This window comes from Thalassophryne amazonica, chromosome 21, assembly GCF_902500255.1.
Source record: "Thalassophryne amazonica chromosome 21, fThaAma1.1, whole genome shotgun sequence".
NCBI lineage: Eukaryota > Metazoa > Chordata > Actinopteri > Batrachoidiformes > Batrachoididae > Thalassophryne > Thalassophryne amazonica.
The window spans coordinates 28,560,684-28,581,894 of record NC_047123.1 but is presented as its reverse complement, the minus strand read 5'-3'; the positions used below and the strand labels follow the sequence as shown (position 1 = coordinate 28,581,894).

The 21,211-nt window shown below is 41.3% G+C and overlaps 1 protein-coding gene across 4 annotated transcripts in view; it reads right to left on the bottom strand.

The window, feature by feature from the left end:
• Positions 1 to 19,417, bottom strand: part of ino80 (INO80 complex ATPase subunit) — a 53,222-nt gene extending 33,805 nt beyond the window's left edge. Inside the window, exons 1-17 of one of the 4 annotated variants that reach the window (XM_034162211.1) lie at positions 19,151 to 19,417; positions 15,266 to 15,330; positions 11,582 to 11,761; positions 10,819 to 10,976; positions 10,623 to 10,690; positions 10,282 to 10,428; positions 8,862 to 8,982; positions 8,496 to 8,701; positions 8,314 to 8,367; positions 6,205 to 6,408; positions 5,915 to 6,119; positions 5,749 to 5,816; positions 4,485 to 4,706; positions 4,149 to 4,229; positions 3,445 to 3,540; positions 798 to 857; positions 583 to 725 (exon numbers count right to left, since the gene is read on the bottom strand). In XM_034162211.1, the coding sequence (XP_034018102.1) occupies positions 583 to 725; positions 798 to 857; positions 3,445 to 3,540; positions 4,149 to 4,229; positions 4,485 to 4,706; positions 5,749 to 5,816; positions 5,915 to 6,119; positions 6,205 to 6,408; positions 8,314 to 8,367; positions 8,496 to 8,701; positions 8,862 to 8,982; positions 10,282 to 10,428; positions 10,623 to 10,690; positions 10,819 to 10,976; positions 11,582 to 11,730 (1,982 nt within the window). In that variant the 5' untranslated portion in view covers positions 11,731 to 11,761; positions 15,266 to 15,330; positions 19,151 to 19,417. The remainder of the gene's footprint in view (positions 1 to 582; positions 726 to 797; positions 858 to 3,444; positions 3,541 to 4,148; positions 4,230 to 4,484; positions 4,707 to 5,748; positions 5,817 to 5,914; positions 6,120 to 6,204; positions 6,409 to 8,313; positions 8,368 to 8,495; positions 8,702 to 8,861; positions 8,983 to 10,281; positions 10,429 to 10,622; positions 10,691 to 10,818; positions 10,977 to 11,581; positions 11,762 to 15,265; positions 15,331 to 19,150) is intronic. The other 3 variants (XM_034162212.1, XM_034162209.1, XM_034162210.1) reach the window with 3 other exon arrangements.
• Between the last annotated feature and the right edge of the window lie 1,794 nt (positions 19,418 to 21,211).

Below are 21,211 nucleotides of genomic sequence, written 5' to 3'. Positions count from 1 at the left end.
TAATGTTCTCCACTCAGATTGCAATAGCCAATCACAGATTAGCCTTTCTGTCCATCATTTACCTGTATTTTGCCATGCTTGGCACCAGAAAGTTATGTTGGATCCAAAAGGATCCAAAAAGGCTAGGACCAAAAGTTATATTGGATCGGTTCCCACTGACCAACAGCGTTAGAGCTTACTGCCAACAGCTAGCCAATCAGAGCGCTGCATACGAAGGTCAGGAACTAGCAGACGGACGCTGGTTGAAAAAAAATGGCAACAAACATGTCAACAACAGCGGAACATCGCCTGCCAGCGAGGTTTGCTGAGTTCACAGAGGAGGAACTGGTGGAAATATTGAACTCCAAGGATGGCAAAAACACTAAGAAGGTAGACAAGCACGCTACTGACGTTTTAGAAGCATTCATCGCATCAGAATCAATCATATGCTGTTCACAACAAAATTAATTGATCTAATTTACTTGACTCTTTGTTGTTTGCTTAATTTGGGAGGGCGGTGGAGAACATAACAATAGATAGATGGCAAGTCGTCCAACATAGAGAAATATTGGATGAAGAAAAGTTATATTGGACGAGGCTTACCTGGTGCTGCTTTTGAGTGCCTGGGCCTCGTCCAGGACCATGTACTGCCACTTGACCCGCTGGAAGTACTTCACATCCTGGACCACGAGCTGGTAGCTTGTGATGACAACGTGGAATGGTGCATTCTGGGTATAAAGCGTTTTCTGTACAAACAGGCAGAAAGGATTATAGACTGAATGTAGCATTTACTGATCATCGCACGTCGCAATACTTACCTGGCTCCAAAACTTCCGAATCACCTTCCGATCATGAGGATTTCCCCAGTATGGTAACACCTGACCAACAGAGGAAAATTAAAACAAATGAGGGGGAAAAAATGTTGCCTCTGCCAACAACAGAATAGTCAGCAACCATATTTCACCGAGACCTTTTGAAACATTTACACCGAGCAGTGTAATAAGTAAAATGTTCCCAGAGGAAATATGTCAGCACAGCTTCGTGTTTAGTTGGGGCAGCGGTTGTTGATGTAGAAAGTCATGTGAAAAGATTAGACCGTCATCGCATCACTCGGCACAACGCAGTATTCCATTGTTTGCAGTCAGTCTTGCTTTGAGGGTTCAGGAAGCTTATCTGCAACGTGCTTAATCTGCTCTTTTCACAGCTCATTAGCAAAACGGACAGCAACCGAATCAGTCTGAAGCTAGCAAACGAAAGGGGCATAGCTGGGTACAGCGCAGATTGATGTATATGGCACAAGCGTGTATTTGCATAGTTGCGCACAAGCATGTGCTTGATGAACGACATTCAGCCAACAAGAATGCGGTGCGGCCTATCGGCAGTCAAGCAAGTATGCAAAAATATTTTTTAAGCCAAAAGTTGTGAGAACTTCACGAGAGCCGCGGATGAATGCAGGCAATGCTACAAATCATCTAATACAAAAAATGACCTTCATATATATAATCGTAGATATGGAAGCCTCTTTTGTCTTAAGGTGCAAGGTCACGTGTGCAAGGAACCCAGTGCAAGCTGGTTTTTGTTTCATAGAGATGTGCACAAGGGAGAGGTGGAATATAAATGGGAGGGTGTGGCCTCCTATATTCATGGTGTGGACAAAAAACAAGCATGGCTGAAGGTGGACCATACAACAGTAAGTCACAAAGCCATAGTTTACAGAGCTTGAAATGCTACTGTGTGTGCACAAGACACAATTTCTTTCCCCGATTTGATTAACTGGTGTTTTGTACCGAGCTGAGAGCGGGCACACAGTACACTAAATTGAGAGTGACAGTGAATGTGGGAATGTGGACAATAACAAACACTAAAATACATTGGTCAAGCACAGAATCGACTTTTTCCTCGAAGACTACACTGCCCATCTCTAATGCCTATCTTAGTGGAACAAAACAAACCCGACAACTTTGAATTGTAAATATTTGTATGTATATTCTGTTTTAAATGTTTTTTGTCATGATTAATTTATTTTGGTATGTTGTGTGGTCTTAGTCTGTTTCTATGTTACTAGGACTACGGATGGAAATTAGCATTTTGCTATAATCCGGCATATTTACATGTAAAAATGTTCATTAATATGCATTGTCCCATTTCAAATAAACATACATACATACATACATATATATATATATATATATATATATATATATATATATACATACTCAACAAAAATATATACGCAACACTTTTGGTTTTGCTCCCATTTTGTATGAGAGGAACTCAAAGATCTAAAACTTTTTCCACATACACAGTATCACCATTTCCCTCAAATATTGTTCACAAACCAGTCTAAATCTGTGATAGTGAGCACTTCTCCTTTGCTGAGATAATCCATCCCACCTCACAGGTGTGCTATACCAAGATGCTGATTAGACACCATGATTAGTGCACAGGTGTGCCTTAGACTGCCCACAATAAAAGGCCACTCTGAAAGGTGCAGTTTTATCACACAGCACAATGCCACAGATGTCGCAAGATTTGAGGGAGCGTGCAATTGGCATGCTGACAGCAGGAATGTCAACCAGAGCTGTTGCTCGTGTATTGAATGTTCATTTCTCTACCATAAGCCGTCTCCAAAGGTGTTTCAGAGAATTTGGCAGTACATCCAACCAGCCTCACCACCGCAGACCACGTGTAACCACACCAACCCAGGACCTCCACATCCAGTATGTTCACCTCCAAGATCGTCTGAGACCAGCCACTCAGACAGCTGCTGAAACAATCGGTTTGCATAACCAAAGAATTTCTGCACAAACTGTCAGAAACCGTCTCAGGGAAGCTCATCTGCATGCTCGTCGTACTCATTGGGGTCTCAACCTGACTCCAGTTCATCGTCGTATCCGACTTGAGTGGGCAAATGCTCACATTCGCTGGTGTTTGGCACGTTGGAGAGGTGTTCTGTTCAACTCTATGCGAAGGAGATGTGTTGCACTGCATGAGGCAAATGGTGGTCACACCAGATACTGACTGGTATCCCCCCCCCAATAAAACAAAACTGCACCTTTCAGAGTGGCCTTTTATTGTGGACAGTCTAAGGCACACCTGTGCACTAATCATGGTGTCTAATCAGCATCTTGATATGGCACACCTGTGAGGTGGGATGGATTATCTCAGCAAAGGAGAAGTGCTCACTATCACAGATTTAGACTGGTTTGTGAACAATATTTGAGGGAAATGGTGATATTGTGTATGTGGAATAAGTTTTAGATCTTTGAGTTCATCTCATACAAAATGGGAGCAAAACCAAAAGTGATGCGTTTATATTTTTGTTGAGCTCCTCCAGGATGTCATATTTTGGCCGGGATGCTCATAATACTGTGTTATCTATTCAGAGTTTTCATCCACAATTATTAATCAGGGTGAGGGGACACATTTTCAGTGGCTTCTGGCAGCGCCATAGTGGATTCTCACCTTGAACTTGGGCACAAAGCGAGTGAACTCCTGATGCCAGTTGTTGAGTGTGGAAGCAGGAGAGATGATCAGGAACGGACCCCAGATGTTGTCTCTCTGAAAAGAAAAGGGGAAAAAAAGAATGCATCACATAGGTGTTCTTACCCTTGTGGAGGACAAATTGTTGTATCCTTCATATCTGCAGAAGCAGCGTGTACTAGACTAGGGTCATCCCTTGCCTACGTGTTGTGTTTCTCCAATTTCACGACTAAACATCTGCTCATGGCCCAGACTAACCAAAGGCCATGTTTGTATTACGAATTTGTTTTTAGTATGGCAGATGTCCTTAACAGGGTTCTCTGAGTGTGTGAAGACAGAAGGCTCTGTGGGTACGGTTCCATGCGGTACCATTTGGAACTTCTCCAGGTGCACCTGTTTTCTGCTTTGACCAAAATTAAATCTCTCTGCATTGTATGTCTGAATCCTGAGTGCTCTTTGTGTCGCAGACATCATCACAGAAATTCTACAACAATCATCTTTGTGTATTGTCTACACGTTCAGCAGCTTAACACCGAAAATAAGTTCACGCACATTCAAACAAAATATGTCAGCATCTACATGAAGAAGCTGCATGGTGGATGGTTTTTTTTTTGTAACAGAACACACCAAGAAGGGAACATGGAAATGAGCGATGAACAAACCCCACTGTCACCGTGCACTCTCACCTCTGCCAGATGTGCCAACAATGCGATACTCTGCACCGTCTTCCCCAGTCCCATCTCATCTGCCAGGATTCCATTGATTCCCTGCAGGAAAAAACAAATTGAAAATAAAATTCAACAAAACACCCTTTAAAGACTAAAACAATTTCTTGCACTTCAATTCATTTTAATGCAACATTCACTTTGTAAAATATTAGCATTTCAAATTTTAACAAGAAGACAAAGTAAGTTGATGCTTCCTTAAAAAAAAAAATGCAAAGGTGAGCCAGGAAAACAACTTTTCAATGTGAAAGAGAAAAATCACACAAACAGCTTTTTTTCTGAAACAGACTTTGATACCTGCTCGTAGAGATTGGCCAGCCAGTTCATGCCTTTGAGCTGGTAGCCTTTGAGCTTGCCACTGAAGATTGTGGGCTGAGGAATGTCCTCTCCCGCGTGGATGGACGGGTTGGACAGACTGTAGCTCTCTCCAAAACCAGAGCTGATGATGGAGGACGGCCCGTCAGCTGCGTGCAGAGATGCACTGCGACTATCTTTAGCCTCTTCATCAAACATCCGCTTCTGCATGGAGATATTTGACCGTTAGCAGAGAAAGTCTACATCAGCAGATAATTGTGAGAATTTGGAAAGGCCCAGGCATGTACCCTGTGGAACACAGTGAGTGAATAGGTTGATATATACATGGTTTAAGCCTCTGCTAGTTGTTAACACAATAACTTAAATATAATAAATGCTATCATCTGGTAACTCACCAACTTCAGAGATCAGAAAATGATGACAAACTCCTTCATATCTGGTGAAATCTGATCCACCAGATCACTACAAACAACAACTATGTTTAATAAAACCTGACCGATAAACTGGTGCGCTGATATCAACTATTTTCAGATAAATCAATATAGGCATTAAAAAGAAACTGAGAGCCGGAAGATCAACTGTGGTACGAGTGCTCTTGTTGCATAGTTTGTCCACCAGAGGCAGCACAGCAATCATCTGCGTTCATGATAAGTTGCTCATCATCATGTGAAATACACACCGTAAACCATAATAAAAAGTTGCTACTAACGAAAGAAAAATCATTTAAACGTAAAAGACAGCTAACGCCAATGAGTGGATAAACCATCCTGTGCAAGTTATTTCGTTTTGGGCCTGTTAGCCAAATAATTCAATTGTTCATATTCTGTTATTCTTAATAAAACAAGTTTAATTTCAAACTGCATTATGTCATGTTCACTCAGAAAAAAAATATACAAAACAAATGTTAGGGGAAATCTTTGTTTATGTTACGCGCTTCCAGTGAAAAAAGAATATCGGTCGATATCTACTTATCAATCACATTGTAGAACCGTCAAATATCGAAACTGGTATCGGTCTTAAAAATTCTGTATTGGTGGGATTGGTGTATTGGTGATGTTTTGCATGTTTAATATTGCATAAACCATGTCTGCCACCTGCTGGATGGTTAATGAATGCTGGTTTAATGATGGATTAGGAGCAGGTGAGGCTGTTGAGCTTGAAAAGTTTTTGGGTTTTTTGCATTTCTTTTAATTCCCAAACACAGGTCTGGGGGCCACCTCTGCTTGTTCATATGGGAGTGACTCACCCTCTGCTGATGGATCTGGTAAGCCTCCTTAGCATTCCTCAAGGCTTGGGACTTGTAGTATTCACTATCTGGAAGAGAAGACAAGAGTTCCGTGATCGAAATGCTCAGAGTTGTAATGAAATTTAGAGATTGAGCTTGGGTTTAAACCATGTCAAACTGTTCATACCGTAGTTTTCTTGTCCCATGTTGACCATCAAACCACCCCCAGTGTCAATGTGTCTCTGGGTTGCAGTGTCTTCCAGATTCCTTAGAATTTCCTCCTGTGTTGTGTCTCCTCCAGATGCCCCCGTGTTGGCTTTCCCACTCATGAAATGAGCATATAGCTCCGTCTGGGTGATGAGGAAGTTCAGTTTCCTCTGCTGGCGTTTGGCCTGTGTGAAACAAAACCGAGTAAAGAGAGAGAAAATGCTGATAATCATCATTTCCTCCTTCAACAACCCTTGCGTTCCGTCTTACCTCCTTCATCTCCTCGTCCAATTTGCGCTGCTCCAGAGCCTCCTTCTCTGCCCTCTTTCTGTGCTCCTTCTCCACTTTGTCATATTTTTTCCAGTAAAGCATCATCTCCTTGGTGAGGCGTCGGGCGCGGGGTAACGTTTCCTTACAGTTCTTCTGGGCCTGGATGGCGGCCCGTCGAACCTCCCTCATGCACTGGTGCGCCAGCTGGGCAAAAAAAAACAAACAAAAACCCCATACTATAATTGGCTATCATTTCAGAAACGTTTGTCTGTTTGTTTCATGACTCCTCTGTGGAGTTTGGACCAATTCCCACCAAATTTGCTGTGTGCGTCTAGGTTGAACGCACAATTGTCCTTAAGGAGTTTGTTTTGGCAAAGGTCAAGGACATTGGGGTCAACGGTCAAAAAGTTGATTCTGACCTATTTGATTTATCTCCACACAGGTCCGTTGGCCTATTTCCACCAAAGTTGATATATGGATGGCATTCAACCCAAGAACTGACCATAAAGGGCTGATTTCTGTAAAGGTCAATGTTATCGGGGTCAAATGTCTAAAATATGATTGATTGATTTTCACTGCAATCTCCACCAAACTTGACACACACATACGTATGTGGGTGATTCTTAGACTACGGGCACTTATTATGTCCTTTGATCATATTGTATGAAAAACAGAAAAAAGGGGAAATTTCACACTTTTCTAGTTATCTTTACAATGAAAGTGTGTTAAGAAATTTGTTCCAGTAGTCTATGATGACTTTTTCACCTTTTTTCAGCATCATTATATGCAAATATTGCTGTTTTGTGCTTGTCCCACACCCAGACTTTTGATCTTCAATGATAAAAATGAATGGTAAAGAAACGTTTTTTTCTAATGTTTTAAAATATCTCTGAGTAAATATCAGTAAAATAATCAAAATATAATTGGGGTATTCAATGTCATACAACTGTTGTGATTTTTTTAAACAAAATGTAGTTGTCCCACACTATTGCCGTAATTTCTACCACAACACTGTAATGTCCCTTTAAACAGTTTGTATGAAAGATTGTTTGGGTAGTTTCTATGGAGATAAACAGTGACATCAGAGCACATGTATATAGCGCCAAATCACAACAAACAGTTGCCCCAAGGCGCTTTATATTGTAAGGCAATGGTGTGGTGGAAATTACATTTACAAGGCCAACAGTGCCCGTAGTTAAAGAATCACCCATGTAGGTGGGTTCTCGAATAGTTCAGGTGACACCAAATGCCAATCATTGGGATCAAGGGTATTGTGGTCAAAGTTTCCGCTAAAATTTCCATCAAATTTGGTACACATATGTTATAGGCTCCAAAATTGCCTAGTAAGGTCAAGTTGGCCAAAGATCAATGTTGGAGTCAAGATCATGTGTGCTTATGTTTTAGATGGCCTATTGAGTCGGCCATACAAAAGTTTCCCAATTGGTATGTTGGTGAAGTTTGACCCCAAAATTGCCATGAAAATTTTATTTTGCCAGAGGTCAGTATTTCAATTTAACCCTGATTTGGCCTAAATGTGGCACACACACACACACACACACACACACACACACACACACACACACACACACACACACACACACACACACACACACACACACACACACACACACACACACACACACACAGGAGGATTCCATAATTGTCCTGGCAAAGTCAGCTAGGGGGCAATCATTTGGGTGAAGGTCAAGGTTACTGGGGTCAAATCTTAGTTGTTGTAGCCATTACTGTGTGCATGCCTACGTGTACTGTTACTGAGTATATAAAAACAAAAAACAGAAGCTACAATTTAGACTTTTAACAGTCAAGTCTAAGTCTAACCTCCCACACACACAACCACCCATCCCCATATACATTCCTTCCTTCCTGTCTGCAATGTCCAAATACTTAGCAAACATTAGCTCCTTTTGCCAGCAAACCAGCCCCCCCGCCCCCCCCCCCCCCCCCCCCCCCCCCCCAAAAAAAATGGCTAGGGTTTTGCTTGTATCTTAGCCCAACTCACAACAGTTTAAACATCAATATGCCAACATCTCACCTGCAAAGAGAACAAACACAACATGCACATTTTGATGGTGGGAAAAACCGTCATACCTTTTTGGCGTTGGTCAACATGAGATTCTTAGCAGACGTTTTCTGCTTGAACGACTGAAAAACATACAAGTAAGACTGTGAGAACTAACAAACCTCAGACGGAGCTGCAGATTTCATCATAAAGTAGCATCCCTGGGACATGGCATAATTTCAGTTTTTAATAACGGTTGTGTGTGCGTCACCTTGGGGATCTCCTTTTTGGCAATGGTGAGCCAGACCTTGCGCCGCCGCACGTTCAGCTGCTCGATGGTCAGGTGTTTTTTCTTCACCATAGGCAATGTTGCATCTTGGGAAAACTTAGCATAGAGTTTGGTGACGTAAGGACGACCCTCATCCAGAAATTCTCCCTCGCCCCTTTTCTTCTTCTTCTTCACTTTTTTCAGTTTGGCTGAGAGAGAGAGAGAGAGAGAGAGAGAGAGAGAGAGAGAGAAAGAGATTGGAACATCAACAATAAGCAGCCGACGTTTTGTACCAGTCACCAGGTTATTTTTCTTTCATGCACTGACACAATCACAACTTCAGTAACACACAGCCACTCCAGGCTTTACCCTTGAATTTCTTCTCATCTTTGATTTTCTTCTTCTTAGGACCCAGCAGGTGGCGCTGTTGCTCATAGAAGGAGTCATGAGAGGAGAGAACCCCAGTGCTGTAATATTGGTACTGATGAAGCTGCAACAGAGACACAAGATGATGATGACATCACCAAACCCCAAACAGCAACGGAGCTGTATTTGACTTTGAGTAGGACCATGAGCACAGCTTTGGCACAGGACAAACTACGGAACACTGTGTGCAAATTTGTTCCAAACTATAGGTCCAAATGAGAAATTACAGGAGAAGCACTGCAATCCATTAATCGATCGATTATTTTCTTGAGAAGGTGATTCGTTTTTAGATTCATAAATTGTCCAAAAAAAAAAAAAAACTGAAAAATGTTGATCAATGTACAATTTAAGAATGTGGATATTAAAAATAACTAAGTGATTAATCAATTAACAGAACTAATTTAATAGTCGACTAATCATCGATTAATCTATTTATCATTGGAGCTTTACTGAACACTGATCTTAGACACGACCTTGACTACAACTTCAATACAGCCTGAGGAAAAAAATACTGTGCAAATCTGGTTTCAATTTGGAGGAGAAGGGATTTATGTGAAATTTGTTATGTAGAAATAGAATATGACCTTTCACCTTGAACAAGACCTTGAGCACAGCTTTGATGCAGTACAACTAAAGGAATATTGTGTGCAAGCTCGGCTGAAATTGGACAGTAATTGAAGGTGGACTACAGTTTTGTCTTGAAATTCATGAAGTGGCCACAAAATCTGACCTTTCACCTCAGACAATGACCTTGAGCACAACACTGATGCAGGACTGCCTGCGGAACAGTGTGTGGAAGTTTGACCCATATCGTACCATAACTATGATGTTCCTGTTATTTTTGATAACATGTCGACTGCAATCTGCCATCCCTACAGGACCTGTACACCTCTAGGTCCCTGAGGTGAACAAGGAAGATAGTGGCCGATCCCTCTCACCCAGGACACAAACTTTTTGTCACCCTCCCCTCTGGCAGATGGCTGAGGTCCATCAGGACTAAAACCTCAACCACAAAAACAGCTTCTTTCCGTTAACAGATAGACTTATAAATAATGCCAGAGACCCCCCATTTACCCTGCCTACCCCCCCACTCTCACAAAGTACGGATCAATCATCCCTGCACTGAAAGGTACTGCACATCTGCATGCCTTTGCACAGCCCCATTCCACTATGTTACATTTATTTGACAGTGAACATTTTTTGCCTAACAAATTTTGCCTATTTGTCTCCTTTACTTCTTACAGAAGTTTTTTTTTCCCTTTTCTTTTTATTGTTCTTTATGCACCAGTGACACCAGATCAAACTGTATGTGAGAACTTTGATTCTCTTCCTGATGTTACTGTGCCGATGTTGGTGTGTGTACCTCTCGGTCGGACTGGAATTTGGTCTGATGCTGCCGAGTGAAGCGGTGGAGCCTCAGCATATCGTGGAGCTCCTCCCGAGACAAACTAAAGTCGGAGTCGTCGGAGTCTGTGTCCGAGTCTGTGGTGTCATCGCTCAGCAGGATATTCTGCAGATAGCAGAAGAAGAACCCAACTAAAGAGTGTCATAGTGTACAACGGAAAAGCAGTCTGTTGGAAGGACTTAAACAAATCTGGATGATGAGCTCAATTGGGTGAGTTCAGGAAATCGCCCGCTGGAAAAGGCGCGTACGATTCAAGGAGAAAATTGGGATCCACTGCATGGTGCGTTGACAAAAAATACCTTAAGCCATTTCCTGTTCCTCTTCAGCTTGGAAAAATTGTAGAGGTTTGCTTTATCCGCCTTTTGGTCTGCAGGATTTAAACGCAAAGAACAACATCACAAGTAGAAGACATGATGAGCAAAATGTGACTGAATAAATGTGCAGAAATATCTTTATTTAGCACTCCTTCATGAATAAGTCGAAGTGGTATCCAACCTTTCCCTTGTAGCAGAATTCCATTGAGAGGCTTGCCTTCTGCCAAACAGTCTCCTTGCTCACATGGCTCGCTCTTCCCCGTCAAAGCTGTATGTTGAGTTGAGGTGTCCAACGAAAGCCCCGCCTCCAACACCCCATCGCTGTCATCGCTCTCATCACTTGAAGATGAAAAAGAAAGGTTGCTGTAATTCTAGTGTTCCCCTTTATGTCTATCTTCTGAGTGTTGCGTCTGAGTCTTGTTTGCATGATATCCAAGCGACACCTCCATAACACAGGTAACAAGAGCGCAAGTCCAGAGAGAAGCTAATGCTAACCTGCACTGCTGAGCCCACCCTCAAACATGTGCAAAGTTTTAACTTGTCCGAGGTCTTATTAAGGTAACCTTATGAATGAAGTTTCACCTTGATACACGCATACTTGTCAAGATATTACATACCTGATTTTTCATACTCTGAAGTCTTTTTCAAAATATTTCAGAGACTCTGCCACCTGGTGGCCACAATTAGAGCTGAAACTGTCCCACCGTCAAACCTCTCTGAGGTCTCAGTGAGGTGACCTTATGTATCAACTTTCACTTTGATGCACAAAGTCTTTGTCAAGATATTGCACACACATCAACTATAATGACAAACGGGCATGACGTGCAGCAGTTGCTACACCTGCTCTGCCTTTGGTAAGATGGTTAAAAATAAATACTCATTGCAGCCGTAGATTGCAACAAAAACGAAGTTATTTTAAGCCCAACCCTTCCCTTTGCTGGTACCTGGTTATCTCTTCGTTGAAGATGGCGGTGGTCTGGCGCAGGAAGCTGTCAAGTCTCAAGGACCTTTCCAAATGCTGCAGGTAGAGGGGCTTAGCCAGCTCAGCGGTCCCTGGGGCCCCGACATCCAGCCTGCCCGGTGATGACGCCATGCGACACACACCTCTGCGCAGCGGACGCTTACTGTGGAGAACAAATAGAGCAACACGTGGTACAACAAAGTATCAAGTCTTGAGGGCGCATGCGCACGCAGCGACCGGCAGCGAGAGTCTGGCGTTCCGACTTATTGTCTAAAATCTTTTTTCTTTGTTTTGTCTTGGAGTGTTTTATGTTCTCACTGTATGGTTATTGCTGTGTGAAGGACTATTCTGCTGCCAACGAAAATGGATCCGCTTTATTTTGTTGCATTGTGGCTTTTATTGTGTACCCTGTTTGTGAGGGGATCTCACCGGAGCTGTCAATCCGACAGGGACACGTCATACTTATTCCAGAGATGTGTTAATGCAGTTGAACTGTGTCAGTCTGAACCGCGTTACGGATGTTATATTACCAGAATTTATTCCGAGGGATTTTAATTATCTGGTTTTTAACAAAGGTGATTCGATAAAGAAGAAGAGGAGAAAGCGGGGGAGACGAGGTGGTGTGAGGCTGCGTGTGCGTAAACAGCAGCTTACCAGGATCCCCTTGCCTGTCGTGATTATGGGAAATGTTCAGTCCCTGAGAAATAAAGTGGATGAACTTCAAGGAAATGTCCACTTTCAAAAGGACTTCAGGAACACTTGTGTCATGGCCTTTACGGAGACATGGCTTACCGAGGAAGACCGAGACGTCGATCTGCTCATCGATGGTTTTGGAGCTCCGCTTCGTCTTGATCGTCAGACTGAAGTGACGGGAAAAACGCAAGGAGGTGGGGTATGTTTGTATGTCAACAAACAATACTGCACCTCTGTGACTGTCAGAGAGAAAATCTGCACACCAGATGTTGAACTTTTATCTGTGTCATTGCGTCCTTTTTATCTGCCTCGTGAATTCCCACAACTTTTTATAACAGTACTATACATTCACCCAAAGGCAAATGCTGCCTGTGCTTCTAGGACTGTTTTTAATGTTGTTCAAAAATTGCAGTCCATTTCACCTGATGCCCCGAATTTTATTTTGGGAGATTTTAATCAAGTCTCCTTGGAAAAAAACCCTAACAAACTTCTATCAATATGTTACCTGCCCAACCAGGCGTGGCAAGACTTTGGATTTATGTTATGGGTCAATTAAAGACGCTTTTAAATCACTCCCTCTTCCTCCGTTGGGTTTTGCAGATCATAATTGTGTGCATCTTCTGCCAACCTACAAGACTGTTTTAAAGAGGGGAAAAGTACAAACCAAGGAGGTTAAAGTTTGGACTGCTGATTCTGAGCATTGTTTGCAGGAATGTTTTGACTGTACTGACTGGGACATGTTTAAGCAGTCCTCTGATAACCTGGATGAACTCACTGATGTTATACGTTTTTATGTCACTTTTTGTAGAGACATGATTGTTCCCTGTAAGAAAGTTAAAATTTATCCTAATAATCAACCATGGGTCACTAAATCAGTGAAATCTTGTATAAAGAAAAAGAAGGAGGTCTTCAAAAAGGGAGTAGACTCTGACCTTCTTTTAGTTACCAAAGAGCTTAAAATAGAGATTCTTAAAGCAAAACAGATCTATAAGTCTGAGTTGGAGAAGAGGATGGCTGCTCATAATCTTGGGTCAGCTTGGTCTAGTATGAAGGCCATTGCAGGCCTCCAAAATATGGAAAGCAGCACAAATATTACTTTAGATTGCTTCAACTCAGATATTGAACTAGCTAATGCTCTTAATTGTTTTTTTAATCGTTTTAACATATCTGATTTTAGTAAGGAAACTCAGGAACTTGGTCTCAGGCTCCGTGACTCTCAACACTTCTCCCTTCACCAATGGGATATAGAAAAAGCTTTTCTTAGCACAAAGGTAAATAAGAGTCATGGTCCAGATAATATCTGTGGCCATTTACTTAAATCTTGTGCAAAAGAGCTGAGTCCAGTTTTTTATTATATTTTTAACTGGTCCTTGGAAACACAGCATGTCCCCAAAGTGTGGAAAGATGCTGTTGTGGTCCCAATTCCTAAATCTAGTAATCCTATATCCTTGAATGATTTTAGGCCTGTTGCTCTAACATCAATTTTGATGAAGATCTTTGAGAAATTGGTACGGTCGGTAATGCTAAAAAATACTATGCATGCACTCGATCCGTTACAATTTGCTTACAGGCCTAATAGAGGAGTGGAGGACGCCACACTCACTTTGCTTAATCTGCTTCTCAGGCATTTGGAGGGCAGCGGGTGTCATGCCCGGCTTTTATTTGTTGACTTCTCTTCAGCTTTTAATACAATTCAACCCTGTATTTTAACCCAAAGGCTTTTAGAACATTTTAAATTAAGTAATAATCTCGTGGGTTGGATTTTAGACTTTTTAACAAACAGAACACAGAAAGTTAGAGTGAACGGGATTTTATCAAACACAGTGTGTTCTTCTACTGGCTCGCCACAAGGGTGTGTGTTCTCACCTCTTATTTATTCTCTATACCAGTATGTGTCAGAGCACTTTTAAAAACAGGTTTATTTTAAAATACGCGAATGACACAGTGATTGTCAGTCTGCAGCGGGATAACGAGAGTAGCCACGGTCCTGTAGTTGACCATTTTGTTAAATGGTGTGAGGACTCATATCTTCAGATTGATATATCTAAAACTAAAGATATGGTCATTGATTTTAGGAAGAATGGTAGCACACCTGGCAACACAACAATGAATGGTCAACCAGTTGGAATTGTGAAAACTTATAAATACCTTGGGACTATTACTGATGACTCGCTGAAGTTTGAGGCAAACTGTGAGGCGGTGTGTAGGAAGGGACATCAGCGCTTGTTCTGTCTCAGGAAACTGTCGTATTTTCACATTGGCCGAACCATGTTAACACTATTTTATCGTGCTTTTATTGAATCTGTTTTAGCTTTTTCTTTGGTGGCATGGTTTGGCAGTTTGACATTGAAGGATAGGAACAGACTGAGTCAGATCATTAAATGGTCCAGTCGGTTGAGGTGAATCGCAGCTGAGTTTAGAGTCCCTGTACACTAAACAATTACAGCGGATAACCAACTGCATTATAGTTGATGACTCCCACCCCCTGGCTAATGAATTTCAGCTTTTACCTTCTGGCCGTAGGTTTAGAGTCCCAAGTTGTAGAACAAAACGCTACAGGAGTAGTTTTGTCCCAGCAGCAATTGTGCAACTGAACAAATCTTAGTAGGTTTGCATATGGTTATATTTAGATATTTATATACTTATTTATTTATTTGCCCTTTGCACACTAGTTTTAAGCTGACCATCTTTTCAGTGGTTTTAAGGTTGTGAGTCCTTGGTGGTGTTTAACTTGTTTTGTGTATGTTTTTTGTTAGTATTTTTAGTGTTTTTTATTGTTGTTGTTGTTGTGTTGACTAACATGGACGCCTTTTTTCTGTTTTCTGTTTGCTGCAAGTCAAATCTACCTACGGGTACAAATAAAGTTACCTGAACCTTGAATATCACCTGCTGCGTTATTACGTATAATCAACACTCTAGTTATTTATCAGCTCAGACTTCACTGTTATGAACACAATAGATGACGTGGACCTACCTTCTCTGTCAGAGATTCTGTCATTCTTAATCCCAAATGAAGCGATAAGGCAAACCTGAAAGCGCCTGAAAAGAAAGAAAGAGCACCATGCCACACTTAGACATCCAACACACTCACACGGAGGCCTGATTTGTTATGACTGTTAAGTTATTCTGCTTGCTGTGAGTTTCATTGTGCATTTGGAAATATTGACAGACAGGGGTACAGATTTAGGTCGTGCGTTTCTGATTGAGGACCAGCCAAAGACAAAGTGATCTTATCTATAAGGGTATGTTTTGAAAGGCAAAATCGAGGAACTGGTTAAAAGCACATGTATAGTTACCCAACTACACCACTGAACTAGTAACCTGTAAGATTCTGTAGACCTGACCTTGCTACAGTAGTGTTCAGAATAATAGTGTTATGTGACTAAAAAGATTAATCCAGGTTTTGAGTATATTTCTTATTGTTACATGGGAAACAAGGTACCAGTAGATTCAGTAGATTCTCACAAATCCAACAAGACCAAGCATTCATGATATGCACACTCTTAAGGCTATGAAATTGGGCTATTAGTAAAAAAGTAGAAAAGGGGGTGTTCACAATAATAGTAGCATCTGCTGTTGATGCTACAAACTCAAAATTATTATGTTCAAACTGCTTTTTTAACAATCCTGTGAATCACTAAACTAGTATTTAGTTGTATAACCACAATTTTTCATGATTTCTTCACATCTGCGAGGCATTAATTTTGTTGGTTTGGAACCAAGATTTTGCTCATTTACTAGTGTGCTTGGGGTCATTGTTTTGTTGAAACACCCATTTCAAGGGCATGTCCTCTTCATCATAAGGCAACATGACCTCTTCAAGTATTCTTACATATCCAAACTGATCCATGATACCTGGTATGTGATATATAGGCCCAACACCATAGTAGGAGAAACATGCCCATATCATGATGCTTGCACCACCATGCTTCACTGTCTTCACTGTGAACTGTGGCTTGAATTCAGAGTTTGGGGGTCGTCTCACAAACTGTCTGCAGCCCTTGGACCCAAAAAGAACAATTTTACTCTCATCAGTCCACAAAATATTCCTCCATTTCTCTTTAGGCCAGTTGATGTGTTCTTTGGCAAATTGTAACCTCTTCTGCACGTCTTTTATTTAACAGAGGGACTTTGCGGGGGATTCTTGCAAATAAATTAGCTTCACACAGGCGTCTGTCGCAGCACTTACAGGTAACTCCAGACTGTCTTTGATCATCCTGGAGCTGATCAATGGGTGAGCTTTTGCCATTCTGGTTATTCTTCTATCCATTTTGATGGTTGTTTTCCATTTTCTTCCACGTGGTTTTTTTTTTTGTCCATTTTAAAGCATTGGAGATCATTGTAGATGAACAGCCTATAATTTTTTGCACCTGCGTATAGGTTTTCCCCTCTCCAATCAACTTTTTAATCAAACTACGCTGTTCTTCTGAACAATGTCTTGAACGTCCCATTTTCCTCAGGCTTTCAAAGAGAAAAGCATGTTCAACAGGTGCTGGCTTCATCCTTAAATAGGGGACACCTGATTCACACCTGTTTGTTCCACAAAATTGACAAATTCACTGACTGAATGCCACACTACTATTATTGTGAACACCCCCTTTACTATTTTTTTTTTTTAATAATAGCCCAATTTCATAGCCTTAAGAGTGTGCATATCATGAATGTTTGGTCTTGTTGGATTTGTGAGAATCTACTGAATCTACTGGTACCTTGTTTCCCATGTAACAATAAGAAATATACTCAAAACCTGGATTAATCTTTTTAGTCACATAGCACTATTATTCTGAACACTACTGTATGTTTGCATTATATTGAATTCAAAAGGAAGAGGGAAAATAAGTATAAATTTGTAAAGCAGCTTTATTCTTGCAGTAACATAAAGAAATAGGTATGATGACTGCACACACAACCATATCTTATAGGATGACTGCATTGCATGAATCTGTGTCAAACACAGAGGCTCAACTTTAAATACGGATACAAATGGAGCCTTCTGCCTGCACTCCGAGTAGATTTCATCAGTATTTGTATGTGTTTTCTGAAAGCTTGTGCATACGGACAAAATGGAGCAGTACCACTGGTAATAATGGGTGCAGTGTCACTAAAGGAACAGGTTTTTAGATGTTTCAATGCTTAATCTACGAAAGGCAAAAAAGGACAATGACTGCTGAATTCTATGACATATACGACGTATGCTTCCACAAAACGTGATAACTCAGCATAACAGATTGCACAAATTATTTTTTATAGTGTATTGGCTCAACTAATAATTTGCATCACTACCCCCCCCCCCCCCAAAAAAGGAGCAACTGTCTCCTTTACAAACCAAGATTGACCTTTGTTGCCATTTTTTCACCTTTAACTCACATTTCAGCTGTAGAGGACAAACTGTACACTTTTGTGGAATTGTTATGACTAGACAAATAATATGGAGTACTCTTCAACGTCCTTGAAGAATTTTTAGATTCAGACTGCTGTGTAATCATTTATCGACTCCTATTGGCCCATAGCAACCCTATCCACGAGTCAGTATTTTATTCATTTATTTTAATGTCTAGTAGATGCAAAAATGTCAGGGACAATTACTTTACAGTTCCCCAAGATGGTACCAAATTTCCAGCTGACCCAAGGACTAAACAGGACATTGATAAAGGTATGCACTCTACTTGTAAATTGTTTTTTTTAGACATGTCCTATATGAACTCAATATATATCAAATAAATAAACAAAATTTGTCATTGTTCAAATTGACAACTTGCTGCTGTTGTTTTTTTTTGTTTGTTTGTTTGTTTGTTTTTTTAGTATTTGACACATCAACCATTTGTGGAAATAAACTGATCAATAAAAAAAGTGTAAATTTCTCCATTAGTCTTTTCAGATCAGAAGAAGCTGAAGTGGGTAAAACAGAATAAAAAATAAAGAAAATTTATTATCGATTATTGGATTTCATACCCCAATATTTTTTTTCAGGTTCTCGCTGGTAAATGTTGCATTCTGCAACATTTTTTTTTTTTTTTTGCTTTCTGTTTACTCAATTAACATAGATGCTATCACCTACTCATTATTTGTATCAAGAATCTAAATCTTTATTTATTAACTTGGCTTGTGTGCTTTTCAGTAAAAATATACGAAAATATGACATTTGATAAGTTGGCATGGACCCAAACTCACTTGTAACTCCACAGTAAAAAAAAATGGAGGGGGGGCACCCCCAGCCCCCCCTTCCTACGCCTATGTAACATCACTCCTGTGCATTTTTAATGCAATTAAATTAGTTACATATCCACCTGAAGGCACGAGAGTTTAATGGAGATGTTTGCCCGCCAGTCGTTTCAACCTAAGACCAGCTAAGTGTGTGCTAGCTAACTCCGGTTTGAACGCTAGCGATGCTAAGCTAACGTTAGCCGTTTTGCTGTGCGCTATCAATGATAAAGGCGCTAAGACTATGCACATAGAAGGCACCTCTCTGGCTCCTTTAAAGCGAAACACGTTCGCTCTGGTTGCTCTTTAACGCTGAGTTACAGCACGGTGGCCACTTAGCCTATTTAAGTCGTTTTTCTTTTTATTTCACTAACGTCTTTTGGGGTTATGATTATGAAGTATTAAAGTGGGCACTGTCTCTTTAAGGCCGTCACCTCCCTGTTTAATGTTGGTGTTTTATTAGTCGTTGTTTAGCCTCGGACACTCGCCGATCGAGGCCCTGTTTGACGCCTCTCGCTCGTTGCGAGCCTCCCGTCGGCGATCGAACGCTGCTCCTCATCTTTTAATTCTTTCTCCCTCTCGGCAACCTTCCCCCCCCCCCCCCCCCCGCCCCTCCCCTCTCTCTCCATTGCTCCTTCGGCTCGAGCGCATGGCTCACCTCGGCTTCGTATCCCCGCTTTTCCGTCTCTCCGGGCGCTGCTGCCGACTCTCGGTTGTGTGGCTCCAAAATGGCGAGCGACCGTGCGAGCTTTGAGTCGGCAGCAGCAGCGGAGAGGCGGCCACTTTCTGTTACTGAGAGAGCACAGACACGACGCCATGGCGAGGGGGAACAGCAAAGGGAGCAGGCGTACTAATCGAGCGCAGAGAGGCGGGCGGACGCTCGCCCGGTGACGTCTCCGAGGACAAGCACGTCGCAGTGAATCCCGACGGTATCTTTATTTGGGGTTTTGAGTTCAACTTTCGCGAAGGTAATTTACGTTTGGAGCAGACAGACAGAATGAAAACGAATCCGTCGATGCTTCCCGGTTATCGATTGGTAGCGTCTGCTCGCTGTAACGATTGCGAGCTACGTCTTGCGTCATCACAAAGAACTCCTTTTAAGTTTTAAAGGCGTCATATAGTCCACCCTTTGCTAATATAGGTCTCCAAAATGTATAAGGACAAATGCGCCCAACTATTTGCATGCTTTACGAGTGTGCTGGTTTTTGTGCCTCTTGCTTTAAATGGAGTGGAACTGCTTACAAAAATTAATTTTAAGTCAGTTTATGAGTAAAAATACATTGAAAATGTTACTTAAGTACAGCAAAATATACCTACTCTTCTTCCAGCGACTCACAATCATCCGTCTTCATGTGTTGTGCTTGTCATGGTAAATGGACTGCATTTATAATAGCGCTTTTCCATCTGCATCAGACACTCAAAGCGCTTTACAATAATGCCTCACATTAACCCCGATGTCTGGGGGCTACCATGCAAGGCACTCTACACACCAGGAGCTACAACCCCTGGCAAAAATTATGGAATCACCGGCCTCAGAGGATGTTCATTCAGTTGTTTAATTTTGTAGTAAAAAAGCAGATCACAGACATGACACAAAACTAAAGTCATTTCAAATGGCAACTTTCTGGCTTTAAGAAACACTATAAGAAATCAAGAAAAAAAGATTGTGGCAGTCAGTAACGGTTACTTTTTTAGACCAAGCAGAGGAAAAAATATGGAATCACTCAATTCTGAGGAAAAAATTATGGAATCACCCTGTAAATTTTCATCCCCCAAATTAACACCTGCATCAAATCAGATCTGCTCATTGACATTGACCCTATGCCATGACATTGACCCTATGTGTCTTTTTGCAAGGAATGTTTTTGCAGTTTTTGCTCTATGGCAAGATGCTTTATCATCTTGAAAAATGATTTCATCATCCCCAAACATCCTTTCAATTGTCCAAAATATCAACATAAACTTGTGCATTTATTGATGATGTAATGACAGCCATCTCCCCAGTGCCTTTACCTGACATGCAACCCCATATCATCGACTGTGGAAATTTACATGTTCTCTTCAGGCAGTCATCTTTATAAATCTCATTGGAAAGGCACCAAACAAAAGTTCCAGCATCATCACCTTGCCCAATGCAGATTTGAGATTCATCACTGAATATGACTTTCATCCAGTCATCCACAGTCCACAATTGCTTTTCCTTAGCCCATTGTAACCTTGTTTTTTTCTGTTTAGGTGTTAATGATGCCTTTCGTTTAGCTTTTCTGTATGTAAATCCCATTTCCTTTAGGCGGTTTCTTACAGTTCGGTCACAGACGTTGACTCCAGTTTCCTCCCATTCGTTCCTCATTTGTTTTGTTGTACATTTTTCGATTTTTGAGACATATTGCTTTAAGTTTTCTGTCTTGACGCTTTGTCTTCCTTGGTCTACCAGTATGTTTGCCTTTAACAACCTTCCCATGTTGTTTGTATTTGGTCCAGAGTTTAGACACAGCTGACTGTGAACAACCAACATCTTTTGCAACATTGCGTGATGATTTACTCTCTTTTAAGAGTTTGATAATCCTCTCCTTTGTTTCAATTGGCATCTCTTGTGTTGGAGCCATGATTCATGTCAGTCCACTTGGTGCAACAGCTCTCCAAGGTGTGTTCACTCCTTTTTAGATTCAGACTAACGAGCAGATCTGATATGATGCAGGTGTTAGTTTTGGGGATGAAA